The sequence below is a fragment of the Arabidopsis lyrata genome (assembly GCF_000004255.2).
Source record: "Arabidopsis lyrata subsp. lyrata unplaced genomic scaffold ARALYscaffold_1, whole genome shotgun sequence".
NCBI lineage: Eukaryota > Viridiplantae > Streptophyta > Magnoliopsida > Brassicales > Brassicaceae > Arabidopsis > Arabidopsis lyrata.
Window position 1 is genome coordinate 29,682,379 of NW_003302555.1, and position 12,631 is coordinate 29,695,009.

Below are 12,631 nucleotides of genomic sequence, written 5' to 3' on the forward strand. Positions count from 1 at the left end.
TGTTTTTTAAAACCCGCCATCTGGCAGTATTGCTGGGTTGGTGGGTGATATATGCCCCATTTAACACTCCACTCAGGCCCAACGTTACCCTCAAAAGGAAGAGGAAATTAATCCATAAAACACATTCATCACATATTATTTCTCAAGATAATTAATCTCTAGTTTTTTCATAAAGATAAATAGGCTTAATTTCTACAAAATTATGTTTACTATGGTTGATTGCGTAGTATGCAGATGGTGGAATGGAATGTTTAGAAGAGGTTATAAATCCTATATAAAATCATACTTGAAAATAAGATCAAAATAAAAGATAGGATAAAAAAGTTGCTTAAACCTGGAAACATCAATGTTTAAAAGAAGCCAAGACAAAACGAAAAGTTCAAAAAAGAAGAGATAAATAGCAGAATAAGAAGCGATCAATGATCCTGATAAGTCATAGCAGAAAATCCTTAAGCATCCTCCTCCACAACGTTCGAAGACTCTTGTTTCTTCGATTTCTTCTTTGACTTCCTCGCAGCTTTTTCAACATCCTCCTCTGCGTTCCTTGAGCTAGAAGCAACTAGACCATCTTCTTTAGCCAGATTCTTGTCTTTCCTTGCTCTTTTTTTCTTCTTAGGCTTCTCAGATTTAGCCTCCTCATCACCATCTTCTTCCTTTGTACCCATCCCAGTTTCTACACAAAATTCAGCAATTATTTACAAATCAATACAAAAAAAAAGTTACATATGATTATAGAGAAGAAAAAAAGTATATTCAACATAGAACTGAAATTACCGTAGTTTTCAATTGCTTGACAAGTAGCATTAACAGGATCTATGAGACCTTCGTTCTCAGCATCATCAGAAGTTTGGTATAATTCAGTTAAAAGATTATCTACAACAATTAAAGCTAATCAAGCCTTACTAGTGTGTACCCAATTGTAACATCTACAATGAGAATCAGTAACTTCCAACCATATACAAAAAAAAAACAAAAACAAAAAGTTTACCTTTCTCAAGATCCTTGTCTTCGTCAATCATGACTAAATCAGCATTTGCTACATCCTTTTGAAGATCTATTCAACAAAGAAACTACAGCTCTATAACACCCTAAGATAAAGGATCACATAATTCAACAATTGATATAAACTAAAGTTTACCTTGTTCCATTGTCCCCATAAGATCAAGATTGGCCTCAACATCATTGGCATGACCATCTACTAGCTCCTCTTGGTATGCATGCTGATTCTCTCCCATTATAGTGACATTTCCCTCACCGCTTTCAACATCTTAAGAAAAACAGATACAACAACCCAAAAGTAAACCAACTGATCGATATGAATTCCTCAATAACATCTGCTATGTACTATTCAGAGGTTACCTTTAGCTTCTGTTGGTGTCTCTACGGAGGGTTTCTTACTACTTTTGCCAGAACTCTTTGGTTTTCTCTTCCTCGTTTTCTTCTCAACTACTTCACTCGGATCATTGTTCTTCGTAACATGCAAATCATGGTTTGCTAAAGCAACTTCACCAATCTGGAGCTCACCCTTCTCCTCGACATGCATGACGTCGACAGATAGAAACCAGTTGTTGTTACTGATGCCTTGAAGAGCCTTTTTCAATATCATAGAATCAGGCAAGTGGTAATCGTTACCACCCAAGTTAACCTACAAAACACAAACCAGTTCTACTTCCTTAAGTTATTGTTGCCAAAACAAGAAAAAAAGTGTTGTTATGTTACCTTCAAGGCAGAAGAAATTGTAATTTTTCCAACACTTGGGAAACACTGTTCATGTTCCTTGCAGATTTTGTCTGTATAATAAACAAACAACAATAGACATGAGTTTAGTTACCAAACTAAAAAAACGGAAGAGATTAAGACTAACCTTTGAAAGCAGATACACTATCATCACTGTCAAGGAGAAGTCCAAGACGAGTATCAATACTTGTCTTCACGAAGACAACTCGACTTTTGCTGCTTTCTCCTAAATCAGCCATAGCTTAATCTGACGTTTAGTGTAAGAAAAATTGAAACTAGGGTATTGATGAAACGAAAGTGCTCTCTTTGTTTGAGATTTATAGGCGACTTTCTTCCTTAGAGAAGAAATATCAAAAGCCATTTTTATTGGGAAATCAAAACACTTAATAATTACTTAGGGAAACAGAACGTTATCATTAGTATGATTCTCTCTCTGGCTGTCCTTTCGTCTTCTCTTTTTTTTTGAGTTTATGACGAGAATTTATTTAGATTTTCCCATTTCTCCTCCACCTTGCATTAACTCCGGGCGACGAAACCGTAGAAAAAACTATTGTTGGGCGGAGTATGTGTGAACACGGCCCATTTAACAGTCCAATAGGCCCAATGTATTATCCATATTATTAAACAAATAAAAACGTTTTACAAGCGATATACTAATCTCAAGCGATATACTAATCTCAAGATCTCTAGAATTTTTTCCTTAATGATCGATGATGAGCTAAAATTCTACAACATCACATTTAGTATGATTATTAGATGGTGAAATGTTAAATACTAATCGCCTAAATGAGATCATGCATTATAAAAATTCGTGATAAAAGAGTGAATCATTTATTTTATTTAAATCGGGAATGCATGGTAAGCATCGATGTTGAGTTACATAGAGATAAAAAAAGGAGGAGTTATTAGAAGCGATCAATGATCCTCATAGCAGCATCAGAGAGTTGAGTATAGATATTGATTTGGCTATATAGCTCGAAAGACTCAAACTTGATTCTTTGTAGCTCGAAACGACAGCCATGAGGGATGCCAAGCGCAAGCTTTATCGATTTGGCGGTTTTGTCGTAATCACCGGTTGTCAGAGCTGTTTCGGCTTCCGACAGTGTATTAGGTCCCACCGTGGACAATTCATTTTCGCAAGCCTTCAAAACTGTTTTCACTTCGCGTTTTCTTTCTCGTGACAATAGATTCGTTATGTTACTACAACAATCGAAACTTTGATATATTAGTTAGAGAATATTATCATATATATATAAGTTAATATATATGGTTATTTTTAATTAGAAGTGAAAACTTGCTTGGTGATGATATGGAGGCGAGAGTCGAGACAGTGTATGATGATATCGGCGATGCCAACACGGTCAGCATGAACGGAGGTTGGGTCGGATTCAAGACATTGCATGCAAATGGTCGGGACTTGGGCATTGTTGCATTCCTTTATCATCAGGTCCTTCTCAGCGCAAATCGGAGAGATCACGAGAAGAGTTAAAAGGAGATACTTGATCATCATCGTCATCATGCTAAGTATGTTTATTGGTTATGTTATATTTTTTTGAGGAGTGTGAATTGCTTATTTATACTAAGAATACGGGACTATGAGACTGTGGTTGGTCACGACTTTATCTATCGTTCATGCATGAGGAGGTAGCTCTATTGTTACATACACAAGCTTAACCTCTAGTCAATTTAACCTTTTGTTAACTGACCATTCAAATGCAAGCTGCTCTTCTTATTTTACTCCATTTCGGTAAAAAAAAAAAAACAGATTAGATAATATTCCCTCGCCAAATCATATGGCCTCAAATTCATTTTCACAACCAATAAGTAAAAGTGAATTGGTAGTTGTGTTGACGTCAAAAAAAAAAGACAAAACAATTAGTAATTGTGTTAATAAATAATCAGACTCTTTATCAATCTTTTGTTTAAATTTTATGTGCCGAAGGAAAATAAGTTTTAATCTACAATACAAGATTTTTTTAATATAATAAGGGAGGCACATTGAATAATTTCATCTTTCAAAGTGTTACTAGTATTTAGTCATGTGATTGTGGGACTTGTAACCTGTAACAAAACTGAAACAAAATGGTGAAAACCTAAACAAACTTAAGATATTGCCAAATCCTGCATCGATTCCAGGGCAAAACAAAAATTATCCAAAGTTCACTACGAAAAACAGACGACATTAATTTAGCTCAAAAAAAAATACAATACAGGGTTTGTTATGTTGCATCCCTCTCTATTCAGCGGTCTTAGACTTCTTCTTCTTCTTCTTGGTGCTGTGACCATCATCAGTCTCCTCTTCTCCTCCAGCTTTACTCTTCTTTGTCTTCTTCTTCTCTGATTTCTCATTCTCCTCTGCTGTCTCCATCTTCCTCTTCTCTTTCTTCTTCTTTTTCTCTGACTTGTCCTCCTCCATTGCCACCACCTCTTCCTCTTCACCCTTTGCCTTCTTCTTCTTGCTTTTCTTCACTGAGGCATCCACCGGCTCCTTTCCTTCCTCATCTAAACAAGGAACAGATCAAACACCGAGTCTTGTGTCCACCACAATAAGAGGGCTCTGATTACAACAACAAAAAAGCTACAAGAAATACCTTGCTTTTGCAGATTCTCTATCACCTCCTTCATTACATCCACGTTCTTGCGTGGGGCAACACCTTTGTCATAAAATTCTAGCCTTTCTTCAACTTGTTCGCGAAGCTTCTCACCAAAAGCAGTAGTTGCACCATCTACATAGGACATCAGGGTACATAATTTAACACTTTCACAGCGTAATTCATAATCCAAACTCTTCTTCAGGGAGTTTCAGATTTTTACCAGCAAAACAATCAATCCGGGATGCTATAGAGCACTTGTTTGCAAGATACCGAGCAATACGGCCCTTGTTCTTAGCAGATGCTCGGCCAATGAAGGAAGAATGGAAAATCAACCCATACTTGGGAGTGTTTCCACGAGTTTTAAGCGCCCTGAAACACCACAGGGGTTCATGTCACACACAGCACTACAAGAAACTTGTGAAAATTAAAAAAGACAGTGCCAGATATTGCACCTGAAAAGCGCCTTCTCGGCTCCAAGGATCTGGAGGGTAGAAGATGGGCATTTAGCAAGGTTAGTCAGACTTCCAGCATGTGAAATCAAACGGGCACCGACCATCTCTCCAATCAAAGCTGCCAAATTAGGGGCAATGTCGCTCATCTTAGTGACAAGATAATCATAGAGCTTCTTCCTGTAGTCAGCAAGGTCCATAACTCTCTGGGCAAATGTCTGAACGTTGATCAAGTCAAGCGGTGATAAATCCTGGCCTGTGAATAGGGATGGAAAGTAAATGTCTCAAAACAGGAGAGAACAGAACACTCAGTAATTCGTAGCTACCAATAAAGTCAGCTCAAAAATTTTACCCATGGATGCTTTTCCAGCTTCGATAACCTCCTTTGCCTTATCTTCATCCCCTAAGGCTTCAGTAAGCATTGGGATGTGGTCTTCTGTCAACTTTGACTTGTCATCAATCATCTTTGCAACGCGGGCGTAAAGATAGTTGTCATTGACTATTTTCACTAGTTCAGGGAAGTGCCACGAATACCATTCCCTGTAAACACATTATAAACAGTTCGGCTACCAAATTTTCTCAAGGTAAACACACAATCTGAAAGGGAAAAGCACAACACAAACCTGACTCTCATGGCAAAGGAATTGATATCCTTGTCAAGCGTGTCAAGCAGGAAAATAGCTTGAATAACCATGTTATCCACTCGGTTGACATTGAACTTCACCTTGGCTCTGCTGTAGCTGTGAGCTAATCCAAGCTGAGATTTTTCAAGATCACCAGGCTACATAAACAGAAAATGTCTATGAGAACCACAACTAATAAGCAGAGAGACAAGGAGGCTTTAAAACAAAGAAGGAGAGCACACCTTTAGGTCCTTGATAAACCTATCAAAATGCTGCCGTACACCTCTGAGAAGCTCAAGAACAAACTCATTGCTCTGGCATGGGATTTTAGTGGCTTCAAATATATGTGAACCGAGTTTAGGCTCAGCCAATCCTAAGCTGAACTTGGGTTTCTTTCCCTCCTTGACTTTAGGAAGATTCAACTCCAGAAAACTTCTAAGCTCATCAGTCATAACACCTACCAATATCCGACAAAAACCAATTCCCAAAACATCAATGACAAAATCAGAAAAATGAAATAAAAACAAGAACCAACCATAAATTAAAGCTCTTTCTACAATATAACCAGAGAATTTGAGCTATAAGGCTTTAAATCGAAGTCTCTACTCTATCTATAGATAATATTTAAGATACTCAAACACAACACATGAATATTCAGAACAAAGAAGAAGTGGGTAATGAAGAGTCTGACCTTCAGAGACGGCGTTGACTTGGTTGAGAGCATCGAGAGCAGACTCAAAGGGATGAAACGCGGTGAGCTGAACAACACGGCCAAAGCGACTTAGGTCGGAGACGGAGGTCCGAACCGCCTCAGTGTTCTGTCCGATCTCATCTAGTCCGTGAACCTCTAAGAGAGCGTAGCCGGAAGAAGATTCGTGGAGAACATACATGGCCATTTTTGGAGGAGAAGAAACTAAAACCCTAAGAACTACTACTCACCGAGCACAAATATACAATGAACGAAACTAGGGTTTCAGGGTTTAATACGATTTTGTTGATGGCGCTTATTCAATGGGCCAGGCCCATTTGACGGTGTGTTAGTTGAATTTGCTTATACAGTGCCCGGCCCATCAACATTGATCTCAGAGCTACTAAAATGTCACTATTATTGAATGAAAGTGAAATATGTTTCTCCAATACATGTCGAAGAAAATTGTCATCTTCCATATACAGTACAAGCATATCTATAGGCTATAGCAATTATAGAGGAGACAATTTTCATCTTCCCTCCTTGATCTTGAATCCAACCATTGGCTTCGATTCGCAGTCTCTAAGTGGCATCTCCGGGCCAGGCGCTACAAAGCTCGTCGAGAAGCTAGTGTCTTTCGTTTGGAAGTTGCTGAAAGAGGAGCTTGTGGTGTCATCAAATGTACAGTCCGTTAGGTAGCCTGGCTTAGAGGTGGCATCACTGACCTCAGCATCTCCTGACAACATGGCTACCACTCGTGACATTGGTGGTCTCAACGCATGAGATGACTGAGTGCAAAGCAGAGCGACGCCAATCATGCGTTTCACTTCTTCCATGTTGTATTCACCTAGCTCATCATCAATTAGTTCAACGTCACGGCTTTTCTCGTGTAGATTCCATGCCTGTATACAGAAAAACACAAGGATTATTGGCCTTTGCCATTCTAAACTTCCTCCATTTGCAATCAATCACAATAAGCAAGGACGTACCCATTCAAGAAGATATTTCTTTCCCTCCTCCAGGTTCTCATCAGAGTTTTTCCTTCCACTCACTAGCTCAAGAGCCACAACACCAAAGGCATACACATCCGTTTTCTCTGTTAGATGTCCTCGCATGGCATACTCTGGCGCAAGATATCCACTGCATTGATACAACTAACATGTGTTATAAATCCATAATTGTGTTGCAAACCAAATGTCAAGGTCTATGGATTTTACTTACATCGTCCCTGCCACTCTGGTACTAATATGGGTTTTCTTGTCATCATATAGTTTTGCAAGCCCAAAATCAGAAACTTTTGGGACCAGTTCAGAGTCCAGTAAAATGTTGCTGGCCTTCACATCTCTGTGTATTATGCGAACACTTGCTTCCTCGTGGAGATAAACTAGACCTCTGGCTACTCCCAGACATATCTCATAACGGGTTGACCAATCAAGATGCAAAGTCTTATCCCCTGCACAGCCAACCCAATGGCATAGTGAGTATTTTAGCTTGGCAGAAGCAGAGATAAGTCATGTTTCTGTTCATTACCAAATAATGCCTGATCGAGACTTCCATTAGGGAGATACTCATATACGAGCAAACGATGATCTCCTTCAAAGCAGCACCCGTAAAGTTTTACTAGGTTGCGATGTAGAACTGAAGAAATTGCTATAATTTCTGCAACAAATTGTCCCTTCCCTTGCCGTGATCCAATTGACAACTGCTTCACCGCGACCTCTCTTCCATCATTGAGGTTTCCCTGTTGAATGTGTTATTCAAAACAAAACATATTAAAAGGAATTACATGTACCCTTCTTTCCTAGTATCTCAGAAAAATATAAAGCTATTTTGCTCGTTTTGGTAAGGGACTTACCTTATAAACAGCCCCAAACCCTCCCTCTCCAAGCTTGTTTGATGGATCAAAATCTTGTGTTGCATTTTTAAGTTCCGAGTAAGTAAAGGTGTAAGGCTTTACTTCCATACTAAGTATCTCTGCCATAAACAATTCACTACTTAAAATCAACCAATTTAAGAGATGCTATTCAACTTTAATTTTAATCAGAGAGCTAAAATTCTTCAGCTCGAGGGCCTTTTTATGTTCTTATTACATCTATACCTTCATCATCTGTGTACGGTTTTCTTCTTTTCCGAATGACGAGGATAACCACACCCGCAAAGATGCTCAAAAGTCCAATGCCAACAATGACACCCACAATAGTACCAGTCCTGCTCTTTCCCTTTAATGGTGGCCTATTAGCCACAGTTGGTGTAAAATCTGAACAGGAATATGTGACACTTAGGCACTAACTAGCATCAGGAGATAGTGAAAATCAGGGGAAAAAAAAAAGAATTCACCATTTTTGTTACCTGGTCTTGCACTGACGGCTGATATTAGTGGCCCATAAGCCCCTTGGATAGGAATACAGCATGTTCCTTTTCCAGCCCAGAAAAGATGAACTTCGAGATGATTTTCTGCTACATTTGTTTTATATTCTCTCTGAACTGCTCGAACCGAAGAGCCACCAGCTGTTCTGCGTACATCAAAATCCTTTTCAACAAGTCTTCCCTGGAAAAATGGAGATAGATCTTAGAATTCATCAGAATCAAAAAGTTAAATTGTAAAGCAGAAAGCTAGATCAAGTAGTGCAGACCTGGACATAAATGTCAAAACGTCGTCTTCCGATACCTTTCCAAGAGTTAGAACCTTGAATTTGTATTTCAGCAAACTGAAGTATAACGGTATAGCCTCCATTTTCTAGCCCCAACCCATAATACCTTAGGGAAGATGCAGAAAGTCTTGCTGACTGAAATAGCTCCGAGTCCAAAGTGTTGATAAATTGTGATTGTGAAGTCTCTCTGTATTTATTACTGCTACTTCCAGCAAAATTTCCTACACTACTAGCTGCCCATCTCTGAGCAGCACTCACAACAAACGAAGCTGGTCCAAGATCCGTGTCCTCTTTCTCATATAGTGCTCCGCTAGCAGACCTTATCTCTGGGCCTCCGCAGTTGATCGAAAAGTTAAAATCTACACACCAGTCAATAGCAAAAGTCTTGAAACAATTTTTTTTCCAATAGAACATTTGAGCACTGTACATATGTTTGCTCACTCCACATGCGAACAAAAGTTATGAGGATATCTTTTTGTTACACTTACAGATTCCTTTGCCTCGATTGCATGGGAAGTTCTTCTGCAGGCAATGTAGTCCTGATAAAACCCTTTTAACAACAAAAAAAAAGATTTAAGAAAGAAATGATAAATCGTTTATGCTTGCATCCTTTTGTAGGAAAAGAATAGAAAAGAGGAATTTCTGCACATATTAAAAAATCACCTGTTGTCAAGACCTTCCAGTGTGAAGTTGTTAGCAACTAGATTGCTGCACATATCACATACACTTCTGTTTATTATTCCCTAAAAAGTGATTACAATTAATATATTCGACAAAAAGGAAGCTTCATGCTGCATAAGAAAAGGCCTAATGAATATGCATGTGGGAAATTTTCTGAGATTGTAAAAACACTGTGAAGATAAGTTGGGATATAATGTTATTGTTTACTTACAGTTTCAAATCTGGTAAGCTGACCCATGAAGGAAGACTTCCAGAAAAATCATTGTACGACACATCTCTGTAAGCATAAAAGAACAATACAATTAGGATCTACCGAATATATTATATGTCCAAAAACAGTTTTCTTAATATCTTGGCAAGTTGTCTGTGTCATCAGGAGTAGAATCTTATTCAACTTGAATAAGTGCCCGGTAAAAAGTGTACGATACTCAAGTCTATACCAGGGGATACGTTGTGGCTTTTGAAGATGGAAAAATTATAAAGGATTTCGTTACTCACACATTTCTCAGCGACTGCCCCTTTAGAGTGGGCAAGGAGCCATTCAACGTGTTGTTTCCCAGAAACCTAATATGAAGACAACAACAAAAAAAAAAATTCACACTTATCCGGGTAGTTGTATGTTAAGACCCAAGATAGGCACCGAAGAAGCAGAAAACATATCATCTTACAAGTGAGTAAGTCGACTTAAGTTGAAAAGTGAAGCCGGAATTGGTCCATGTAGTTTGTTGAAGCTCAAATCACTGAAACACAAACATGAATTAAACGGTAAAACATTAAACTATTAAACATTAAACATTAAACGGTATACGAAATTATATTATCAGCAGTTTAAGATCATCTCTTGTTCTTTCTGTGACTTTCACAAATCATCTCACTCTTTTTGACCTGAAACAGCTTTCAGAGCATGTGAAGAAACACCCTGACATATTTACTTACACTTGTTGCAAACTTGAGTATCCTCCAATAGTAGATGGTATTGTCCCAGTGAGATTGCTGTTCCTCAATACTCTGCAACCAATATCATAATTGCTAAACACACGGAGGAGAGAGAAACAGTTCAACAGTGCATTAATCTGAACATGAATTGGAGCAGAAGTTGAATCAAAGCTGTCTTACAACACACTTAGAGATTTCATGTCTTTGATGAAATCAAGAGAAGAGCTTCCATTGGATATATCACCAAGCCTCCTACATATAGAATATGAATATGTGGACGAAGGGTAAGATAGAGAAACAGTAAAAAATAATGATTCGGACACAATGCAACACATACAGTTCTGTCAAAGAAGTCAAGTTGGAAAATGACGACGGTATTGGGCCACGCAAACCAGTTCCGAGAATTCTCCTGCAGTAGTTTATTCCAAGTTTAGATGCAACGAAGAATTATTCAACAAGAGTATAGAAAATCTATTACAAGAGCAATGGAACAAGTCCATTATATAACTCCGTCAGAATGATGTCTTCTTACAAGGTAGTAAGTTTGGTCCACTTTCCTATGAAGTCTGGTATCGGACCTGTAAGTTCCACATCCATAATCCAACTGGTACAACATTAAGGAAACAGTCACCCCAGGGCAAAAAACTAAAATGTAAAGTAATAAATTGATTACAAAAAATATATCTTACGCGACTTCTAGCTCCACAAAATTAGCAAATGATAAAGGTATTTCCCCGCTGAGTCCCGAACTATCTATGTACCTGCAATAGATGTAAGAAATTCTTAAAAATAACTAGTAGAGCGCAAGACTTTTATGGTCGGCGAACACTAAATAATTTTCTGAAGTTTAAGGTTTCATATCTCAATTACAACTAGTAAATAAATACATAAGCATTTATAGATTTGACAGATAGACTCACATCTGTTGTAGTTTTGTACAACTCCCAATCTCAGCTGGTATAGAACCAGAAAAGTTATTTGAACTAATACCACTGCAGAACATAGATATAGTCATAAGGAACCATCAAATCTTCCAGAAAGCAGTATGATCACATTTTCAAATATAAACAATGAAGAAGCAGACTAAGCTTACAGTAATCTTAAATCAGTAAGCAAACCGATTTCCTTAGGAATAGGGCCAGACAAGGCGTTGATCCCAAAAGTCCTACATTTGAGCGTGAGAGACAAGAAATTGATAATTGAACTTGTAGATAATCACCAAGAAGGAAAAAGGAAGAAGGGCATTTACATCCACTGCATCCGAGTCAGATTTCCAATTGCAGGAGGCAGTGAGCCTGTGAGATAATTTTGACCTAGGTTCCTGAAAGATGTGTTTTTGATGACCATTGGATAAAGTAAGAGTTGTGTCAACATATATTAACTTGTGAATATAAGAAATGGGTTGTATGAATCAATACAGATTGGTGAGGAATATCAAAGTCCAGAGCTCCTGAGGTATAGGTCCTACAACATCTATCGCATAAACCTTTCTGTAGAAACAAAATTATTAAGACTCAGTGGGAGAATTCGTCGAACATCTGGAGTGCACAAAAGAGGCGTACATGTTGTTTATGCGGCAGATTGTGGAGTTTTCGAAACTACAGTCGCATTTGATGAGAGGATTGTAGGCAGGGTTTGTGTCTTGGACACTTGCGTCGATGGCGACGCCGGAGCAAAGTTCGCCGCTCATGTTCCATTCTTTCGGCGCCCGGATCTTCCAAGTCGCGAAGATGGAATTCAAAGCTCGCGCTGTTTATTCACAACGGCCAAATTATTATTATGAGCCCCTTAATCTATTTACGCTTGACTATTAATTGAAACTACATATTAAATGAACTAAAAAAACTGATTATATTAACTGAAACTAACCGATAAAATTTTCTTGAGCATTTTTTTTGGTTGAAAACAAGCATTTTTATATGTTTATTACAAAGAAGTAGCTATATAATCTACAAATCCAATCGATAATTGACTTTTGTTATAGATAAAAAAAAAAAAAAAAAAACATTTGTCAAGTGTTGAAAGACAGACCGTCGTCGGGATGAGTAGTGGCTCTGGTTCGGTTTTGGGCTCGAACTACCACGTGAACCGAACCAGAACTACACAAGAACCAAACGGTTAGGAGCAGAAACAGAGATCTCCGTAGCCTGAGCATCTCAACAGAGGAGGTTTTTTTTTATAACTTTGGTTCAACTATGAGTGTTTATAAAGACGCTGTGTGTTTTCTGTAGTCTGTAGAGAGACGTTAATGGCTATGTTTGATAGAGTGGGA

At 38.2% G+C, this 12,631-nt stretch overlaps 4 protein-coding genes across 5 annotated transcripts; all 4 read right to left on the reverse strand.

The window, feature by feature from the left end:
• Positions 1-61: 61 nt before the first annotated feature.
• Positions 62-1,976, reverse strand: LOC9330618. The gene is made up of 6 exons (XM_021010569.1): positions 1,865-1,976; positions 1,720-1,790; positions 1,542-1,645; positions 1,360-1,454; positions 989-1,267; positions 62-873 (listed from the first exon to the last, which is right to left on the reverse strand). Exons 1-5 carry the CDS (start codon positions 1,974-1,976, stop codon positions 1,128-1,130), a joined length of 522 nt encoding a protein of 173 aa, XP_020866228.1. The 3' UTR covers positions 62-873; positions 989-1,127.
• A 573-nt stretch (positions 1,977-2,549) lies between these two features.
• On the reverse strand, positions 2,550-3,287 carry LOC9330619 (pectinesterase inhibitor). 2 transcript variants are annotated; one of them, XM_021011140.1, is made up of 2 exons: positions 3,036-3,287; positions 2,550-2,937 (listed from the first exon to the last, which is right to left on the reverse strand). In XM_021011140.1, exons 1-2 carry the CDS (start codon positions 3,254-3,256, stop codon positions 2,643-2,645), a joined length of 516 nt encoding a protein of 171 aa, XP_020866799.1. In that variant the 5' UTR covers positions 3,257-3,287; the 3' UTR covers positions 2,550-2,642. The 2 variants fall into 2 exon arrangements, with proteins under 2 accessions (XP_020866799.1, XP_020866800.1); XM_021011141.1 differs by having other exon boundaries at positions 3,032-3,162.
• Positions 3,288-3,820: 533 nt separating this feature from the next.
• On the reverse strand, positions 3,821-6,354 carry LOC9330620 (nucleolar protein 56). Its single transcript, XM_002894513.2, has 8 exons — positions 6,095-6,354; positions 5,646-5,860; positions 5,404-5,561; positions 5,133-5,320; positions 4,784-5,036; positions 4,552-4,700; positions 4,329-4,463; positions 3,821-4,239 (listed from the first exon to the last, which is right to left on the reverse strand). The coding sequence occupies exons 1-8, from the start codon at positions 6,297-6,299 to the stop codon at positions 3,974-3,976; spliced, it is 1,569 nt and encodes a 522-aa protein (XP_002894559.1). The 5' UTR covers positions 6,300-6,354; the 3' UTR covers positions 3,821-3,973.
• A 138-nt stretch (positions 6,355-6,492) lies between these two features.
• On the reverse strand, positions 6,493-12,611 carry LOC9330621 (probable LRR receptor-like serine/threonine-protein kinase At1g56130). Its single transcript, XM_021012259.1, has 24 exons — positions 12,391-12,611; positions 11,922-12,108; positions 11,778-11,849; positions 11,609-11,680; positions 11,453-11,524; positions 11,280-11,351; positions 11,049-11,120; positions 10,892-10,963; positions 10,697-10,768; positions 10,540-10,611; positions 10,360-10,431; positions 10,092-10,163; positions 9,922-9,987; positions 9,635-9,700; positions 9,406-9,450; positions 9,231-9,292; positions 8,725-9,101; positions 8,441-8,639; positions 8,190-8,348; positions 7,947-8,065; positions 7,622-7,832; positions 7,313-7,544; positions 7,081-7,231; positions 6,493-6,993 (listed from the first exon to the last, which is right to left on the reverse strand). Exons 1-24 carry the CDS (start codon positions 12,512-12,514, stop codon positions 6,622-6,624), a joined length of 3,090 nt encoding a protein of 1,029 aa, XP_020867918.1. The 5' UTR covers positions 12,515-12,611; the 3' UTR covers positions 6,493-6,621.
• Between the last annotated feature and the right edge of the window lie 20 nt (positions 12,612-12,631).